This window comes from Cucurbita pepo, chromosome LG04 (assembly GCF_002806865.2).
Source record: "Cucurbita pepo subsp. pepo cultivar mu-cu-16 chromosome LG04, ASM280686v2, whole genome shotgun sequence".
Taxonomy (NCBI): domain Eukaryota; kingdom Viridiplantae; phylum Streptophyta; class Magnoliopsida; order Cucurbitales; family Cucurbitaceae; genus Cucurbita; species Cucurbita pepo.
Window position 1 is genome coordinate 1,513,521 of NC_036641.1, and position 18,521 is coordinate 1,532,041.

Genomic DNA, 18,521 nt, shown 5'->3' on the forward strand with positions numbered 1-18,521 from the left:
GATTTTGCTCATCTCTAGATGGGGTTTCGTAGTTTTCATGGATTACATTGATTGCAATATTGATTTGATCGACAAATAGTGTTAGGTTTTGTGCGTTGAGTTTCTGTGTTGTTATCTTTGTTACGGTATATGTGTTCTTGTTCCTTGAATCTCTGATTGAGTTGCTCTTGTTCTTTTTCTTTTTTTTTTTTTGGTTGCTGAGCATTACTCTCTCTGTTTGCTTGCTGAAGGAAGGCCTGCCTCTGAAATAACGAGCTTATGTAGTTCTTTCTGGGTTTGGAAATTTTTTTTAGCTGCTACCTTTTTTTTAAATCAATGTAATTAAGAAATTTTTAATTATATATTAACACATTAATTCATATTAACGACCATAAAAACTCAATAATAAGAATTATTTAGACATGGACATTTTAATTAATATTAAAATTTTAATGAAGAACGGTGTTCGTAGATTGGATTTGTCGAATTATGACATTTTTAGAGTAAATATAATTGTTCAGAGTGGTAGTTCTTAACACTTACCAAACCCAATTCGAATCGGGTTATTTATTTAAATTTTTTACCTTCTAAACTATTAAAGATTATTGCTTAATTTTTGGAGAATTTATATTTAAACTCAATTTAATCTAATAAGTTTATAATTCAATCAAAGATTCGGATTAGATTGGGTTGATATGATTTTGGAAGCTTATCTTAGATACAGACCCAGATGCGGAAGTGGTAGCGTTATCGCCGGGAACGTTAATGGCAACGAATCGGTTTGTGTGTGAAATATGCAACAAGGGATTTCAAAGAGACCAGAACTTGCAGCTACACAGGCGAGGCCACAACCTGCCATGGAAGCTGAAGCAACGGACGAGCGGGAGCGACACGAGGAGGAGGCGGGTGTACGTATGTCCAGAAACGTCGTGCGTCCACCACAACCCAGCGAGAGCGCTCGGAGACCTCACCGGAATCAAGAAGCACTTCAGCAGAAAACATGGGGAGAAGAATTGGAAGTGTGAGAAATGCTCTAAGAAATACGCAGTTCATTCGGACTTGAAAGCTCATCTCAAAACCTGTGGCTCCAAGGAATACAAATGTGACTGTGGCACTGTCTTTTCCAGGTTAATATCTAAAACTTTGTACTTGAATCACGACAATGATATGATATTGTCCACTTTGAGCATAAGCTCATGGCTTTGCTTTAGACTTCCCAAAATCGCTCATACCAATGAAGATATATTTCTTACTTATAAACCTTCCACACCATAGAGCATCTCCTGAGGCCTATATAACCCTAGAATAGTCTTCCCTTAATCGTGGCTCGACTCCTTTCTCTTGAGCCCTTGAACAAATTACACCCTTTGTTCGACACTTGACTCACTTCTTCTTCGAGGCTCACAATTTTTTTGTTCGACAGTTGAGGATTTTATTGACATCATCCGCAATGGTATGATATTGTCCACTTTAAGCATAAACTCTCGTATTTTTGCTCTGGGCTTCCAAAAATGTCTCGTACCAATGGAGATGTATTCCTTACTTATAAANGAATATTTTAAATAAAATATTAAATGAACTCTAAATTGTCTCTATTTTTATTGGGTTTTTTTTTATAAAAATAATTGTTTTAGAGAGAGAAATTTAAATATTTGGGTAGTTGGAAGGACATCAATTATTGGAGGGGATTACAATGATTGGTATGTACTGTTTGGACTTTTCCTGCATTATTAAAATATCCGAAACAAGTGTTTTTTTTTTTTTTTTTTTTTTTTTAGAGACCAGAACTTGCAGCTACACAGGCGAGGCCACAACCTGCCATGGAAGCTGAAGCAACGGACGAGCGGGAGCGACACGAGGAGGAGGCGGGTGTACGTATGTCCAGAAACGTCGTGCGTCCACCACAACCCAGCGAGAGCGCTCGGAGACCTCACCGGAATCAAGAAGCACTTCAGCAGAAAACATGGGGAGAAGAATTGGAAGTGTGAGAAATGCTCTAAGAAATACGCAGTTCATTCGGACTTGAAAGCTCATCTCAAAACCTGTGGCTCCAAGGAATACAAATGTGACTGTGGCACTGTCTTTTCCAGGTTAATATCTAAAACTTTGTACTTGAATCACGACAATGATATGATATTGTCCACTTTGAGCATAAGCTCATGGCTTTGCTTTAGACTTCCCAAAATCGCTCATACCAATGAAGATATATTTCTTACTTATAAACCTTCCACACCATAGAGCATCTCCTGAGGCCTATATAACCCTAGAATAGTCTTCCCTTAATCGTGGCTCGACTCCTTTCTCTTGAGCCCTTGAACAAATTACACCCTTTGTTCGACACTTGACTCACTTCTTCTTCGAGGCTCACAATTTTTTTGTTCGACAGTTGAGGATTTTATTGACATCATCCGCAATGGTATGATATTGTCCACTTTAAGCATAAACTCTCGTATTTTTGCTCTGGGCTTCCAAAAATGTCTCGTACCAATGGAGATGTATTCCTTACTTATAAACCCACCTCAAAAATCCTCCCCTCGAACAAAATATATCATAGAGCATTCCTTAAGACCTATGTAACCCTCAAACAGTCTCCCCTTAATCGAGGTTTGACTCCTTTCTCTAGAGCCCTCGAACAAAGTACACTCTTTGTTTGACACTTGAGTCACTTTTGACTACATCTTTGACACTCACAACTTCATTGTTCGACATTTTAGGATTTAATTGACATAGTTAAATTAAGGGCATGACTGTGATAGCATGTTAAAAATCACAACTCTTCACAATAGTATGATATTGTCCAGTTTGAACATAAGCTCTCATGCTTTGTTTTGGGCTTTTTGAAAGACCTCAAACCAGTGGAGATATATTCCTTACTAATAAACCCGTGATCGTTCTGATCCTAACACTTTCTTTAAAAAAACAACCTTAAAATTTTCAAAATGTTCTCAATAACCCATGTTCAATATTTGGCAGGAGAGATAGCTTCATAACCCACAGAGCATATTGCGATGCCTTAACAGAAGAAAGCAACAAACTAGCTAGTCGAGGAGCAACAATGGCTGCCTCGCCGCCCATAACGCTGCCCCACCACGACCTAATGCCTATCCCTCCAAAGCCCTTTAACCTTTCAGCCGGGTCCATGTTTTCATCCTCCATTTCCAACGACCACCACTTTCCCTCCTCCTCCTCCGCCGCCCTCATGTCCGCCACTGCCTTGCTGCAGAAGGCGGCGCAGATGGGAGCTGCCGTCAGTTCGCCCATAATCCAACAAAAGGTGTTGAACATTGATTTAATCATTTTGATGGGTTAATTACCGTAGATTTAATCACTTATTTGTGTCCTTAACAGAACGGTTTCGTTACAACAATGGCTCCTTCTTCATTTGGTGGGATGTTGCCCACCACCTGTTTGCAGAAATGCCCACAAGAAAACATTGGCGGAGGTGTGGACATGGAGATGATCGATGACATTCTGATGCTCAATGGGATGTTCGATAAGCCGATCGGGGAGGGGGCGAGGAAGACGATGACGTTGGATTTGTTGGGGGCTGAGGGAGGGAAGGGGAGGAAGTTTCAGGCGGAAGAAAGTGTAGGGTTTGGAGGGGTTATGGAGAATGTGGGTTACTTTTGCCACCAAGGGGCCATGGGAAAGCAAGGTCATATGTGACTTCATTGTTTATGTGGTTCTTGGTAGAAACATTTAAGAAACAAATTGTTCACAATTATGAATATAGATTTATATGCTTATAAGAAAGTAATTGTAAGAATCATCAAATTCACGTCCCATTATCTCAAAATAATCAAATTATTAATGATTGGACGAAACCCATAAATAACCCCTCACCTGGGAAATTAGAGAAGATCTCCATCGAGATCAAACAATTCCATCGAATTGAGTATGATATTGTTTGTATGTGTAAGACCCGAGCCTCAATGAAAAATGAAAAATCTAATTTTACCTTTAAAGTCGAACTCCCAAAATTTTGTTGAGAGTCTTAAATACCAAATTTTGAGATGAGACGGAAGAGGAAAATGCTTGAACTTTAAGGAAAATATAAAAGAAAAAGGATGGAAAATTATAAATATGGTCAAAGTCAACCCGGAGGGGTAATTCGGTCATTCTTCTCTCCCTCCTCCTTAAGCACCTGTAACACATGATTAAAAGAAAAAAAAAGAGGAAGAAAAGAATAGAAAAGGAAATGGGAAGAGGAAGAATGTTCTAGAGAGAGAGAACGTTCTAGAGAGAGAGGAGCTCGATTCCGACGAGACTTCTTCAGAAATCTTAACAAAACCAACATTCTTGACTCTTAAATTGTCCAAAACCGTAAAAAACGAGGAAAATCGATGATAACATCTACTATAGGAATATCAATGAATCTGATTATTGAAATTTCTGAGGATACCTTTTTTAGATTATCTTCTCCTAAAATCTATTTCTTAGTTCAAAATCTCTCTACTAACTGAATCAAAGAATTAGTAGATCTATTCAGCCGGTAGATGGACTAGGGTTATGAACTTATAATCTATAATTTGATGATCGAGTCGATTCTTCTCTTTTGTAGTGACTCAATTATAAAAACTTCTAAGACAAACGTACTCGACATGGAGCAATCCTATATTATATGAAGTTTTGGAAATTTTCTTAGAAAAGATGTAACTGAAAGGACACTTATTTGGTATTTGGGGTTCGTTTTCACTCTTAGAAGTATTTCAAAATAAATAGGTAATATGATTGTGTTGCAAGAGATATAGGAGAATACCCGGGCTAATCAGGTACTAAATTCATATTCCAAATTCTGATCTAAATCTTAGGCATGAAATAGTAGAACCTCTCTAAGTAGAACGTGGTTTAAGGATGAACCAATATGAAAATTAATGGGCGACACCTGCGTAATAAAGAGATATATGAATTAACCAAGATCAAAAGATGACGTCGTATGACATTGACATGATAAACATCCAACTTCTTGAGTTGCCTTCTCTCCATGCTGATATGTTGTCACCTACAAACTTCCACCCATTGGACTTGGATGAAGATGTGTCCTCTTGATCTCAAATTCTTTCATCATTTGCTGCTTGAACTCTTTGACGCCTTCCACACTTGTACTAATGAAGATTAGGTCATCAACGTACACGCCAACTATGAGTGTTTCAACCCCATTGTTTCTTGTATACACCGCTTGTTCTTGCGAGCACTTCATGAAGTTTAAACTCTTTAAGTTCTTGTCCAGACGTATGTTCCACGCCCTCAGTACTTGTCGTAAACCATAGAGGGCCTTTGACAACTTGTACATTTTGTGCTCTTTCGCTTTGATGACGAACCCTTCAGGTTGGGCAACATACACTTCTTCTTGGAGGTCACCATTTAGGAATGCTGATTTGACGTCCCAGTGATGGACCTCCCACCCGTGTTGAACTGCGAGGGTAAGAATCAACCTTACAGTGTCCTGTCTAGCCACATGTGCGAAAACCTCGTCAAAATCAACTCCTTGTCATTGCACGTATCCTTTTGCTACGAGTCTTACTTTATGTTTGATGACATTTCATTCACTATTCTTCTTCAACTTAAAGACCACTTCAAACTGATGGACTTGTGTCCGGACAGTAAGTTAGTTAGTGTCCACGTCTTGTTCTTCTTAATGGCTTCAAACTCTTTTTGTGTGGCCTCTTGTCACATCGTCTCAGTTGCTACCTCACAGTAAGGTTGTCGACTCCTCAACCGCGGGAAATACTAGGGTTCAAAATTTAAACACTTAAACCTAGACGACTCAAATATCTATAAATCTAATTTAACCAAATTAAATTTAATTATTTAACACAACGTCATAATAAATGATAAAAAAACCTGTGGTTAAAAATTTAGGATTTTCACTTAATAATATTCAAATTAAATAAGAGTATTTATGATTTTGTCAATTATTTAGAAATTTAAGCTTGAAAGTCAAAAAAAGACAACAAATAATAGCAGCCTCAACAGAAGAAAGAAGAACAAAGAACAATAATTGGATGATGAGACCATAATAACGAAGACTTTTCTAAATTAGAAGTCAACGCGTAAAGGTCATTGTTTTAATTTCGTTGAAAAAAAGGAAAAATTCCACGATTTCCATGGCGCCAAGAAAATTCCTCTCCTCCTTCCCTTTCAAAAATGGCGATCAATTCCTTCTATTTTGAGCTCTCAATTCCACTCCTCGTCTTCAAACCAAAACCTTAAAATCCTCAAAAAATCCCAACCAAAATTTCCCCACAATCTGAAAATGGATGTCCGGCAACTGGAAATCAGAATTATCAAAGCCAGTGATCTCAAAGACGTCAATCTCATGACTAAAATGGACGTTTTCGCCCTCGTTTCGATCTCCGGTGACCAATTAAACAACCCGCAACAGAAGACCGATGTCGACAAAGACGGTGGCACCAGCCCCAAGTGGAATTTTCATACGCAATTCACCGTCGACGACGCCGCCGTTCAGGAGAATCGTGTCACTCTTAAGATCAAACTTATTTCTAATCGGAGTTTGGGGAATAAAGAAATTGGGGTTGTTTATGTTCAGATTAAGGAGATGTTTGATGGTGGCGGCGCCGGAGAAGAGGAGAAATCCGGTAGTTATAGTGTCCGGTTGTCGAATGGGACTGTGAAGGGCAATTTGGACTTGGCTTATAAATTTGGAGAGAAATATAAAATTGAACGGCCGCCGTCACCGCCGCCACCGCCGCCGCCAATGGAGGAGCCACGCAACATGAACGGGGTGGACTCGCCGCAGGTTATGGCTTATCCGTCTACATTTCCTGACGTTAGCTCTACATATTCACCACCAGCGGAAGCGTACCGGCCACCACACGGTGGATACCCCAACCCTCTGCCGCCGGGGGCGTATCCACCACCGCACGTGGGATATAGATATGGCGGTTACCAGCCACCACCACCGGGGTATGGGTACCCGCCAATGCAACGGCTTTAGAATCCAAGGACGGCGGCAGTGGGATGTTGATCGGAGATTTGATTTCGGGTTGAGAAACAGCGATGTCCACAATACTGAGTTGACTTTGTTACGTGAAATATTAAATCTTCAATATTTAATAGTTCAATCTTATATAAATGCCATCGTAAATAGTACTCTCACTCATATGTGTTTGCATAAACGTTTAGATTAAATCATTTGTAACAATAAAAAAATGGTTTATATCAATAGGGTAATCAAAATAATGTACCCAACCTTATCTTATAATATAAACTCTCCTCCTCCTTTCTGCTGACGTTGGCTCACGTTGCCACACAATCTAACCTTAACAATTACAAAATAGTTCATATCAATCAAATAAATAGTTTTATGCTCCGGATAAAAATTGAATAGTTATATTTTTTTTCGTGTTACTACATTAAAAGAATAATAATTTTAGGCGAATGATTTTGAAATAATTTTTGAAATAGAAACCAGCGAAAATAGCTATAGATAGTACGAAACAATTAAAGTTTAAATTGATATGATTATTACCTTAAGATTTTTAATTGATACAATCGATTCATACCCTTTTTTAATTTTTTTTTATTAAATGTAAAAATGATTAATAATATACTTTATATCACTAAAAAAATTATATATCATAGTCATGCTCTTTTGATATGATAAACAGAATAACACGTACTTTCAACACATAAACTTTAAAATTTAGGTTGGGTTAAATTTTTAGAAAATAAAAAATTCAATGTACAGTTTTTTAGTTGGTCCCAACCCACCGTCAACTCAAAAATAGGGTTATAATCCAATCTTATCCTAAATATTTAACGTTTGTAATCAATTTTATTGATGTTTTGTAATCCGTAAATATTTAATATTTTAACCGTATGAGATTTTAGTTATTAATTTAATATATTTTATGAGCAAAAGTAAAAAAAAAAACTTAAAATAGAGAATTAACTCAATAAATCAATCCAATTCAACTTGAAAATAGAAGATGGGGTTGTGAACACTTGTTCGGGTGACCATTCGAATTTTGGGTTGGTCCAAAACATTTTTTTCAACCTAACTCATGCACGCTCGTAAATGTTTGCTTAATTCACCATAGCTGAATGTTGTGAAAGTTATCTATTTATAATCAAACAAATAACAAGGATGTCGTAATAAATGGAAATACCAATAAATAGATAACTAAAGTAAGAAAGCAAATATCTAGATATTTGTCTTATAATAAAATATAAAATATGATATATATGGTAAGCTATAATTTAGTACTAAATATCTTTAACACCATTGATTATAGGTTACAACCCCCACTGGTTATCAATTTACAAAAAAAAAAAAAAAAAAAAAAAAAAAAAAAAAAAAAAAAAAAAAAAAAANTTGAATACTGCGTCAGTATTGGTTGGTAGTGGCTGCCCGCCAAGAATGTTTAAAAAACAAAACTGCTCTCTCAATCAATGAATCAACTTCCGATCTTGAAGCTTTTACACACATTGTCCAACATTCCCAGAAAATCTCTCACAATCACAAAAATCCTCAGCGGATTCGTCTCTTCTTTGCTCACATTTCCATGGAAGTACTCTGTGATCTCTCTCACGCTTCCCATCACCCCTTCCTCGTCCTTCCTCACCAACTCCATCGTCTTCTTCACGTAGCTCAAGAACCCTTTCATTGCGCTCACGAAGTTCCCACTCCGTTCATCTCCACACAGTCCCTTCAACACCAGTTCTTGCAATTTCGCCATTCCCTCGTTCAGATTCGCTGTGGCGCTCGCCAGAACTTTCAGATCGGTCGTTGCCGCTCGCTTAACGTTGTGTAATTCGGTGCTCAGGCCGGAGACCAGATCTAATCCCATTCTTCGGTAATCGTTTTCTCTTTCTTCGATTGTTCTCGATTTGTTCTTTTGGCTGATTTTCCCCATTATGCTACCGGAGACTCGGATTCCTTCTGATCGGATTATTTCTTGGACCACGAAATGGAGGAGGGAGGTTTTTCCGTCGGTTCCTTTGACGTCGGAGAGTCTTAGGAGTGCGTCTAGTTTGAATGCTTTTGCGCCTCCTCTGCTTGTTCCCACGTTCATTCGGTTCCCTGTTTTGAGCACGGCTTCAAGTAGTTTCAGGAAAAGCCTGCTGGATCTTAGCTCCTTGCAAGCCTCCTGATGGAACAGAAATTGATGTGAATTAGAAAAAGTGAGTTAAATTTTCAATGATTAATGACATTTTAGCATCTCTGATACTGTTCTTGTTGTTATAGAACAGAAATGGATGAAGAATAAGAACAAGTGAGTTCGATTTTGCAATGTTTAAGGCCATTTTAGCATCTCTGGATATTGTTCTTGTTGTTATAAAACAGAAATGGAAGAAGAATAAGAAAAAGTGAGTTCGATTTTGCAATGTTTAAGGCCATTTTAGCATCTATTGATATTGTTTTCGTTGTTTTAGAACAAATTGTAGCATATCTGTGTTGTTACCTCTAGCATTGAAAACGAATTCCGGAGATGATTCACTTCATCTTCAAAAGTTTCTCTGTAGAGCATGGCTTCCACTCGTTGGAAGGCGAATGGTATTCTCAGAATTGCTATCACAAACTTCTCTGTGCACCCATATTCACCGATGTCTCCTTCATAGCTTAACAATTTGGCTTGTTCTTCCTGTGTTGGTACCATCTTTACCAGTGCTTCAAGTTGTCTTAAACGCAACCCAGTCCCTGATTATTCACGTCTACCAAAATTAGAGTATGGCAATATAAAGTAACAATTTACTGTTCTCAGCAGAGAGTTATATTCTCTTATAGCAAATATGAGCTCAATATGAGAATCATTAATGTTCTTTTCTGCCATACCTTGTTCTATGGCTTCACAGGCATGTTCTGCGGAGAGATTCAGGGCTTTTAAGAGTATGGTTAGGTTCTGGAGTCTCTTAGCCTCTAGTATATGCTTGCTTGGAGAAGGGGTTTTGTTGCTAGCATCACCATTCTTCATTGAACCATGTTGGTTGTAGCCGAATAGTGACTCAATCATTTCTTCATCTAGCCTGTTTTTTCATGAGTTCATCAGGTTCAATCAGAAGAAAAACTTGAAGTAAGATGAATAACCAAGAACAAGGACAAGAACTTACTCAAATGAACTCCATCTTAGCTTGTCCCACACCATTGATCGATCTGGTGCAGCTCTTACTTTGTCCCAGTGGAGAGGCTTAAGTTTCGGCAGCAGATTTCCCTCTTTTCCAAATGCCATGAATTGAGGGAGTTTGGAAGGAGGAGGAGGAGGTGGGGCTTTGAAAGAATAAGCGTTTTCTTTCAAACTTGGCGGTGGACAAGGGGGTGGAGGAATAGTAGATGATGGTAGTGAAGGTTTTGCAATGTTTGGAGGTGATGGCAGATCATTCCATGGTATTTGAGATAACGAAGAAGAATCTGACATTGCAGGAGATGATGATCTTAGCAATGCAGAAGAGGAGGTGGATCCAGTTGAAAAGGGTGAAGAGAGGGTAAATGAACTGCGATAAGTGACCGGAGATGGTCGCAGCGGCGGCGGCGGCGGCGGTGGTGGAGGCGGAGCTAAAGATGGGACATCCTTGGTTTCTGAGTTACAAGGAGAAGGGGTAAGATGAAACTGGTCAGAAGTTAATGGTTTGTTAGGTTCTGAAGAATTAGAATTTGTTTTCACATTAGCTGAAGAAGATTCAGAAGCATTTGAAAGACGAACATTCGACAAATTGGGATCCCCACAAGAATGGAATGATTCCTCCTCATCAGAAGAACAACATTGAACAGGAGTAACTCTCTCCCCAGATGAGGAAACACTGTGTTCTTCAACATCCATTCCATGCGTACTGAGATCGAAAAGATCAAACCCAGATTTTTGTTTGGCTGTCTTCTCTCCTGTTTCACTCGTTATAGAAAGCTTCTCGGCGGGTTCCTCTGTTCGAATTTTAAACCTCTTGCAGACCCAGAAGGCAACAATAGTGCATATCAAAATGGTGATTCCTGTAGACACAAGAACTGCAACAAGAATTTTTCTGACTCTTTTTCTTGCATCTTCATGTCTTTTAGATTTGTAGACTGGTCGGCTCTTGTGCAAGCGAAGCTGATGAGGGCGGGAATGTTTATGAGTGTGCACTGGACGAGCTGCCTCGGCCGGTGATGGAGACGGCGAAGGCGACAGATCTGATGGGCTTTGATTGAGTCCAAGTAGAGCTCTGAATCTCTCCAGAATTAAAGGTCTATTTCCTCCACTCTCATCTTCCCCTGAAACTCTCTCAAGCTCTTCTACATTGAAGCTCTCTGCTGCACTCAACAGTGAATTAGCAATTACAATCATGAAAACGCACTTCACAACACAACCCATTGTTCATCAATCAAGATTCATCAAACCCAAGTAAGAATCTCTTCCCACAACAACTCTATTGTTTTCACATCCTTGAACCTAATGTTGGGTAGTGCAGGAAGTCTGGATTACAGAGAGGAAGAACAAGAAGAAGAAAGTCTTCAATGCTACTCCAAGGCACCTCTGTGACGCTGGCAGTTGTTTGTTTTTGGGTATGTAAACTGACCTTCCTTACTTTTCTTTTGATTCACTCTTTATTATTTTCAGTGATTATCTCATAAGCCCATCTGAAGAAGCACCATTCAATGCACCCACCGTTTCTGCATTTGTGTTGTCTTGTTTTGTTTCTTCTGGATTGTGTTAGAGAAAAGTTAAACATGCTTTTTTGCTGCTTGTTGATCCGTGATTCTAACCTTTATGAAGCTAATGATCCATCAGATTCGGTTTAGGGCTTAAAAAACTTAATGTCTGATGTTTAAAAAAAGAAAATGAGGATTTTGGCAGAAGAAACAGAGTGTGTTTAGCAGAAGATATAAAAAGTTCACGGAATCAAGAGAGTGCAGAGAAAAAGTATGTTGGTGGGACCCTTGTTTCTAATGGAGTTGCCTAACAGAGGGAGGAAGACGGGACTCATAAGTTTTCACCAACTTCATTATTAAGAGAGAGAGAGAGAGGTTAGGGTGGGGACAAAGGTTGAAGATGCAAATACTTCCCGTAGGCTAGGAATGAAGAATATGGGGATAGGTAATATTTTAAAACAATATCATGATAACTCAAAAAAACAAACATAGATTTAGATCTAAAAACAAATTAGATCTCATTTCTTTTCCCAAAATTTGAATTTAAGAAAAGTTAAGAGATGAACATAGAATAATTGTAAGAGTTTAGTAAAGAATGCATAGAATAAATCTGGAAAGTTGAAAGACAAGAATAATATTATAGAGATGGGAAGGGATTAGATGTATTAACATGAAATAAATGGCCCATCCCCTTTTCATGTGAGGTTTGTTTGTTCTTATGAAAGCAAAGTGTGAAGATGGGAAAGTGAAAAGGAAAAGGAAAAGGAGAAGTTTGATGAGGGAATAATAGGAAGCAAAGGGGGCTGATGAACCCCATTCTCTCTCTCCCATTCAGCTTCCTAATTTTCCAATTTTGAGGAGAGAGAAAGTGAAAACCCACAACCAAAACAAAACAAATATGGGAATAAAAAATTACACCCGTTGATTCATACTTGATCCTTTATATCAAATAAATAAGTATCAACAACACGATCCTCCAAGATGGAATGATCTTTAAAGTATAAAATTTTAAGAGTTTGATTTTTGTTTCTCAAAAAAAAAAAAAAAAAAAAAAAAAAANACTTGTGAATCATGATATTTAAGACCAAGTGTTAAGTTGTTATTATGATTTTATGCAACTAATTATGATTTTAATATTTTCACTTTCATCATCCTTGAGTGCCAGTTTTAATAGTTGACTCAATTAAATGCAAGTTATTGCATTAAATTACAATTTCTAACCCTTTTTTAATATGTTGTCAGCTACTTGATTAGCAATCAGCCTACTTCTATGATATATATGGATAGTTGAGTACCATGCATTCAATCCCTTAATGGTTTCTGATAGTCCAAACTTTTTATTTAGGTGTACATTAGTTGGGATGGAGGAACTACTTTTGGTGGATGAGAAAACTAAATTGAATTCACAACCTAATTTAATTCATCTATTTTCCGGTTGAGTTGAATCTGATTGTTAGATTTTTTTTTTTTTTTTTTTTTTTTTTTTTTTTTTTTTTTTTTTNCCTAATCGATTATTCTATTAATCCATGGTTGAAACATAAATGAGAGCCGAGACAAACAAGTATCATGATGCAACCAAGGAGAATAGTGCATAACCCACTATAGTAAGAAAAGTGTGTTGAAGCATAAGCAAGATTGAAAGTAATAAGTAGGTAAGAGTGGTAGAGATAGACTCGAAAATGGTCGGATAGGACCTAGGCCATAACCTCAAAAGTCAAGGTTCTAATATGAGTTTCGGCATACAACTCTAGAGCTAACTCCATCTATATGAAAAATGAAATCTCGCCAAATTTGGTGTTAATAAGATACCCAAAAGATACTGCACGAGGCCAATCAATCACCAAAATCACATTTACTCCTATAAGACTAAAAATGTCTCAACATGTACTATACAAGTCAACTCTTGCCAACCAAAAAATGTTTCAAAATGTACTATAGGAGAGGAGGTATGGTATCAGCTCTCCACCACCCCTAGGCTCTATGGTTTAAGTGAACTACCCCATTATACATATGTATCATAGTGTGGGTGAGTGTTATAAGAGGAACATTTTGGGCATTTTCCTATGAAAATGGGTTTTTCGAGGACAACATCAGACGACATTGGTGTGTCGATATTGTTAGGGATCACGAGTCTCCACAATGGTATGATATTATCCACTTGGAACATAAGCTCTCGTGGCTTGGCTTTTGGTATTTCTTATTTATAAACCTATGATCAACTTCTTAATTAACCAATGTAAAACTCCTCTCCCAATCCATGAGTTAGATGTTGGTATATGAGACCGCTCTCCAATATGGAATATGTAAATTACTCTATATGAACATGAGAGATTCATGCCTTGATAATACACGGATGTGGATGTTCAAGGTGCCTTGATCATAAAGATGGTCCATGAGTTGATTATTGATAAGCGTGTCAAAGTGAGTAGTAAAAGTTGATGACGTTCCAAAATTTGGGATGACATCATGAAACGTTGATCGTATGGTTGAGAAGTATGATGACAAGATGAGATGTGACATTGTATTTGAACGACCTTTGCCTAAAGTAGGGGTAAAGTTGAGTCGAATGACTTGGCCAAGTCAACTAGAGTTGTAAGGAGCGAACGTGCACGCATAGATGACGTATATGACTTAACAAGCTTAGTTTCTACATGAGTTGTGTTTAGACGACAAATGAGAACCTTGCTTTAGGTACAAGAAAGTTGTTGAGAATTGTTGGGAGAGGAGTCCCACAACGGCTCATTAAGGGATTAATTATGGGTTTACAAGGAAAGAATACATCTGGATTAATACTAGATTTTTTGGAAAAACCAAAAGCAAAGTCACGGGCTTATGCTTAAAATGGACAATATCATATAATTTTGGAGGTTCGTGATTTCTAACAAAAACTACAAAGCTAGGGAGCTTATGCTCAAAGTAGACAATATCGCGGAGGTTCACAATTCCTAATAAAAGATACAAAGCTAGGCAAGAAATAAAAATGAGATCCATTATGAAGTTCGCGATTCCTAACAAAAACTAGAGTTCCCTTTTCCGCTTGTCATGTGCGTGTCAAGATTATGACACTGCTCAATACAAAGCTAGTTGTGTCATGTCCCAACCCCACCCGAACCATGTTGACAACTCATTACTAGTTGTGTCAACTTATTACTTATTCAGAATATTCACACTACAACATGGTATTCTAAAATGACCAACACAGTTCTAAAACAATCGAAGATTTGAACAAATAAATATCAAAATAATAATAATAATAATAATAAAAAACAGCCAATGAAAAATGAATCTGAAATTCTAATTTAAGAAATATAAAACGAAAATGTGCTAAAGTTTGCTTAAATTATAGAAGAACCCTATCTAATTAGGACCATTCTTACATTAGGTATCAAAATAATAATAATGGTATCAACTAGTTTGAACCAATGTTATTATTGAAAACAAAGAAAAGTAAGATATTTATTTCATACCCATTAAACCAAGAGAGGAATATTAAATGCTCACATTTATTTATTTTAACACCCAAAAAGAGTATCCAATGTTGAGCTACAACAACAAAAAATTAAACAATTAAACAATTAAACAATTCTAATTTTATTTATTTTATATTTCCCATATTAAAAAAAATGTTTAGGGGGGAGAGAAAGTCAAAATTCAAGGGAAATTATTCCATACATTATTGAGAACACTCTCCCATGTGACTACTTTAATTGAAACAACATAATAATTAAGAGAAGGAATTTTTGTTATATTGTAGCATTTATCATTTATTATTTATTAAAATATATATTTATCATAATGTACAAAATGTTGTAAAATTATAATACAAATATGTTTGGGAAATAAAAACCCCATTGGGTAGAAAATTAGAAAGCCTGATTCTGTGTTCCTCTTTGTCTACAAATAAGACAACAACCATTGTTTCCTCATACATAATTATGTTTTGTGTGCATTGTTCACATGTTAAATACCAACATTATTTCTACATTAAATACTTATATTTATGTGTATTTCTTATTGTTGACTAGGGATATGTTCAATGAACGAATCACCGACCCCTTTTAGGTTGTTTGGATAAGAGGATAAGATGAAAATAAGGGTCGAAACCAAGAAATACCCTGGTTTTNGATGTTTTGTAACGTCTCATTTACTTACCAATAATTAGAATAATATTGAATTGAAATGAAATCAATCGAGAGGCGAATATTATTCCCTTGACACTGTTATTTAAAATTGTTTTTGTAATGACCCAGATCCACTGTTAGCCGATATTGTTCTCTTTGGGCCCAGCGTTCTTACTGGCACATTGCCTCGTGTCTACCCCCTTCGGGGAATAGCGAGAAGGCTGGCACATCGTCCGATGTCTGGCTCTGATACCATTTGTAATGGAAATTTTACATTGTTGTATCGGACGATGTGCCAACCTTCTCGTTGTTCCCCGGAGGGGGGTAGACACGAGGCGGTGTGCTAGTAAGAACGTTGGGCCCCAAAGAGAGGTGGATTTAGGAGCGGTTCCACATCGATTGGAGGAAGGAAAGAGTGCCAGCGAGGACGCTGGGTCCCGAAGAGGGTGGATTGTGATGTCTCACATTGGTTGGGGAGGAGAACAAACCACCATTTATAAGGGTGTGAAAACCTTTCCGTAGCAGACGCGTTTTAAAGTCTTGAAGGAAAGAGTGCCAGTGAGGACGCTGGGTCCCGAAGAGGGTGGATTGTGATGTCTCACATTGGTTGGGGAGGAGAACAAACCACCATTTAGGGTGTGGAAACCTTCCTGTAGCAGACGCGTTTTAAAGTCTTGAAGAAAGCCGATAAAAAAAAGCCCAAAAAGGACAATATCTGCATCTCGACCGTTACAGTTTTGAAATTGAAACTAATTATGTTGTTTAAGAAATTAAATTAAATTTATTTATATATTGTTTCGAGCGAAGATACTTTTTTAATACTTTAAATGAGTTAAAAAGGCATTAGCCAAAGAATGTATTGTGAGAACTCTTAAAAGTATAAACAATTACTTTTAAAATATTTTCTTTTCCAATTTAACTTGAATACTCATGAGCTTGTAATCATATACCTAAAAAGAGATCAAAACTGAAAAATATTATTATGTGATCCTATTACTCACCAAATTTATTTATTTTTTAGGATAGATGAGACATGGTGTGATCGAGGCAATGACATGAACAAGCGGGAGACTTCAGAAGTCCCACCTAGATCGTGTTATTTACTTAATGTCTTTTACTGTTGAGAGTGATTTTCTTTTCATTCGATAACCTAGGNAAAAGTGTTATTTTTGTCTTTGTTCTTTTAACGGATAAAACGTTGTCAGTGAAAAAAATTAATTTGCTTTAGTAGTAGGATCATAAATTGGGCTTTCAATTAGTTGGCGTTACAGGTTGATGAAAACATGATTAAAATGCCGAATAAATTGCCTATAGCATTGTTCCATAGCCGTCTAAGCCGACACCATCACCTATGCCTAGACAATTTGCTTTTACTTGAAAAATAGTCTATAATAATTGGATGAATATTTAAAAATATATATTAAGTGACTCTACTATTGAGGTCGACAAATTCGAATTTGATAGCTTTCATTTCAAATTTCATTCTCGAGATCGAGGTTTGCAAATGATCTAATCAAAATTTCTTAAAGTGAGGGAGAGGTCTGCAACCGCCATAATCATAATTTTTATGGAAGAAAAAAGAAAAGTTATCAAATGTCATAAGGTCTAAGGTCTCTTCACAAGAACAGCTCATATGTCATCGGAAAATAAATCTAGGCACTTGAATTACTCAAATTTGTTAAGAATAAAAGAAGAACAAGAGATGAGTTTTTTCAAGTTTTAGTCTCAATTTTTCCTTATAGCTGTGAATTTTTGAAAGAGCTACGTTCTAAATTTTTCCGTCAAGAAATGTAAGATCATATATTTTAGACGAACTTTGAAGAGCCTTATTTCTCTCCACAGTCAACAAAATTGAATGAAAATATTTTTTTTTAAGAAAAAATGGATTAAAATTGTACAACTTTGAAGAAGGAACCGAGTTGATTCGAGTTATGTAAAAGAATATAAAAAAATTCAAAGGAATTGAAAACTGATTGGTATTTGAGAAAAAAATTTTTAAAATTGTACCGCCATAATGAAGTGTGTCAGCAAATGAGAGACATCACGTGTCGACCATCCAAAAGAGGAGTGTGTCTAGCTATGCATGGGTTACGTATCAACAAACGATGAGGACACATGACTAGTGTTTATGATGGCCTCGCGTCGTAACATTAGAGGAGGACCCAAGTTTGAGAACTACGCTCGAATTGCTCTGTCTCGACTTGATTTGCCTATGTGTGACCCGACTCGACTCAATTCATCCTATCCATGCATGTCACATATGATCGGAAGCCTTCGGTTACTTTTTCCTTTTCTCCCAAACTCTTTTCTCTTGTTCTTTCCTGTTTTTATTTATTCTCTTTTATTCCTCCTAATTTCATAAATTTACTTACTTGCGCACTCCTTTAAGAAAGAGGCACTAAAATGACCAAAATGCCCTTCTACTTTAATATATTTATTATTTTTCTATCGTCCCATCTTGAAATTTGGCATTTAAGACTCTTAATAAAATCTCTCAAAGTTAAATTTAACGAGAGAAGGGAGGTTCTTGCATAGGCTCAAGTGTTACAATTCATGAGTTATTGATACAACTTGCTATGATTGACAAGTGATTGATGATATGAACGCTAATCATGTGCATTATACAAGAAATATTTCTATGTTATATCATGTCGCTGAATTAATTATTTTGTAGGTAGGATATGTGTTTGATTATTTTAGTCGTAGATTACTTCTCCATTCACCAATTATTCATATGCGTATAATCATAATTTTATTTACGCATTTTTTTTTTTGATGTTTCGTTTGACGAGTGTAATTATACGCATAGAAAATACGAAAGTGCATGCACATACAAT

At 36.8% G+C, this 18,521-nt stretch overlaps 3 protein-coding genes and 1 long non-coding RNA gene across 6 annotated transcripts; 3 read left to right on the forward strand and 1 right to left on the reverse strand.

The window, feature by feature from the left end:
* Positions 1-307: 307 nt before the first annotated feature.
* Positions 308-3,736, forward strand: LOC111792882 (protein indeterminate-domain 7-like). 2 transcript variants are annotated; one of them, XM_023674498.1, is made up of 4 exons: positions 308-798; positions 1,762-2,069; positions 2,953-3,253; positions 3,328-3,736. In XM_023674498.1, exons 1-4 carry the CDS (start codon positions 745-747, stop codon positions 3,643-3,645), a joined length of 981 nt encoding a protein of 326 aa, XP_023530266.1. In that variant the 5' UTR covers positions 308-744; the 3' UTR covers positions 3,646-3,736. The 2 variants fall into 2 exon arrangements, with proteins under 2 accessions (XP_023530266.1, XP_023530267.1); XM_023674499.1 differs by lacking the exon at positions 1,762-2,069 and having other exon boundaries at positions 308-1,106.
* Positions 3,737-6,187: 2,451 nt separating this feature from the next.
* On the forward strand, positions 6,188-7,152 carry LOC111792893 (protein SRC2 homolog). Its single transcript, XM_023674514.1, has one exon. The coding sequence runs from the start codon at positions 6,236-6,238 to the stop codon at positions 6,935-6,937; it is 702 nt and encodes a 233-aa protein (XP_023530282.1). The 5' UTR covers positions 6,188-6,235; the 3' UTR covers positions 6,938-7,152.
* Positions 7,153-8,317: 1,165 nt separating this feature from the next.
* Positions 8,318-11,384, reverse strand: LOC111792858 (formin-like protein 11). The gene is made up of 4 exons (XM_023674463.1): positions 10,054-11,384; positions 9,779-9,969; positions 9,408-9,643; positions 8,318-9,092 (listed from the first exon to the last, which is right to left on the reverse strand). Exons 1-4 carry the CDS (start codon positions 11,283-11,285, stop codon positions 8,400-8,402), a joined length of 2,352 nt encoding a protein of 783 aa, XP_023530231.1. The 5' UTR covers positions 11,286-11,384; the 3' UTR covers positions 8,318-8,399.
* LOC111792907 lies at positions 10,837-16,792 on the forward strand. Of its 2 annotated transcripts, none has more exons than XR_002814860.1 (5): positions 10,837-10,917; positions 10,991-11,158; positions 11,238-11,315; positions 11,383-11,476; positions 16,706-16,792. It is a non-coding gene; the product is annotated as an uncharacterized LOC111792907 (long non-coding RNA). The 2 variants fall into 2 exon arrangements; XR_002814861.1 differs by lacking the exon at positions 16,706-16,792 and adding an exon at positions 15,589-15,676.
* The last annotated feature ends 1,729 nt before the right edge of the window (positions 16,793-18,521 follow it).

Excerpts from the sequence above, each read along its gene's own strand:
- LOC111792882 (XM_023674499.1), top strand. The coding sequence starts at position 745 with ATGGCAACGAATCGGTTTGTGTGTGAAATATGCAACAAGGGATTTCAA. Across the intron at positions 1,107-2,952 it reads TGTGGCACTGTCTTTTCCAG|GAGAGATAGCTTCATAACCC; the intron begins GTTAATATCTAA and ends AATATTTGGCAG. Across the intron at positions 3,254-3,327 it reads CGCCCATAATCCAACAAAAG|AACGGTTTCGTTACAACAAT; the intron begins GTGTTGAACATT and ends TGTCCTTAACAG.
- LOC111792893 (XM_023674514.1), top strand. The coding sequence starts at position 6,236 with ATGGATGTCCGGCAACTGGAAATCAGAATTATCAAAGCCAGTGATCTC.
- LOC111792858 (XM_023674463.1), bottom strand. The coding sequence starts at position 11,285 with ATGGGTTGTGTTGTGAAGTGCGTTTTCATGATTGTAATTGCTAATTCA. Across the intron at positions 9,970-10,053 it reads CTAAGATGGAGTTCATTTGA|GCTAGATGAAGAAATGATTG; the intron begins GTAAGTTCTTGT and ends ATGAAAAAACAG. Across the intron at positions 9,093-9,407 it reads ATTCGTTTTCAATGCTAGAG|GAGGCTTGCAAGGAGCTAAG; the intron begins GTAACAACACAG and ends CTGTTCCATCAG.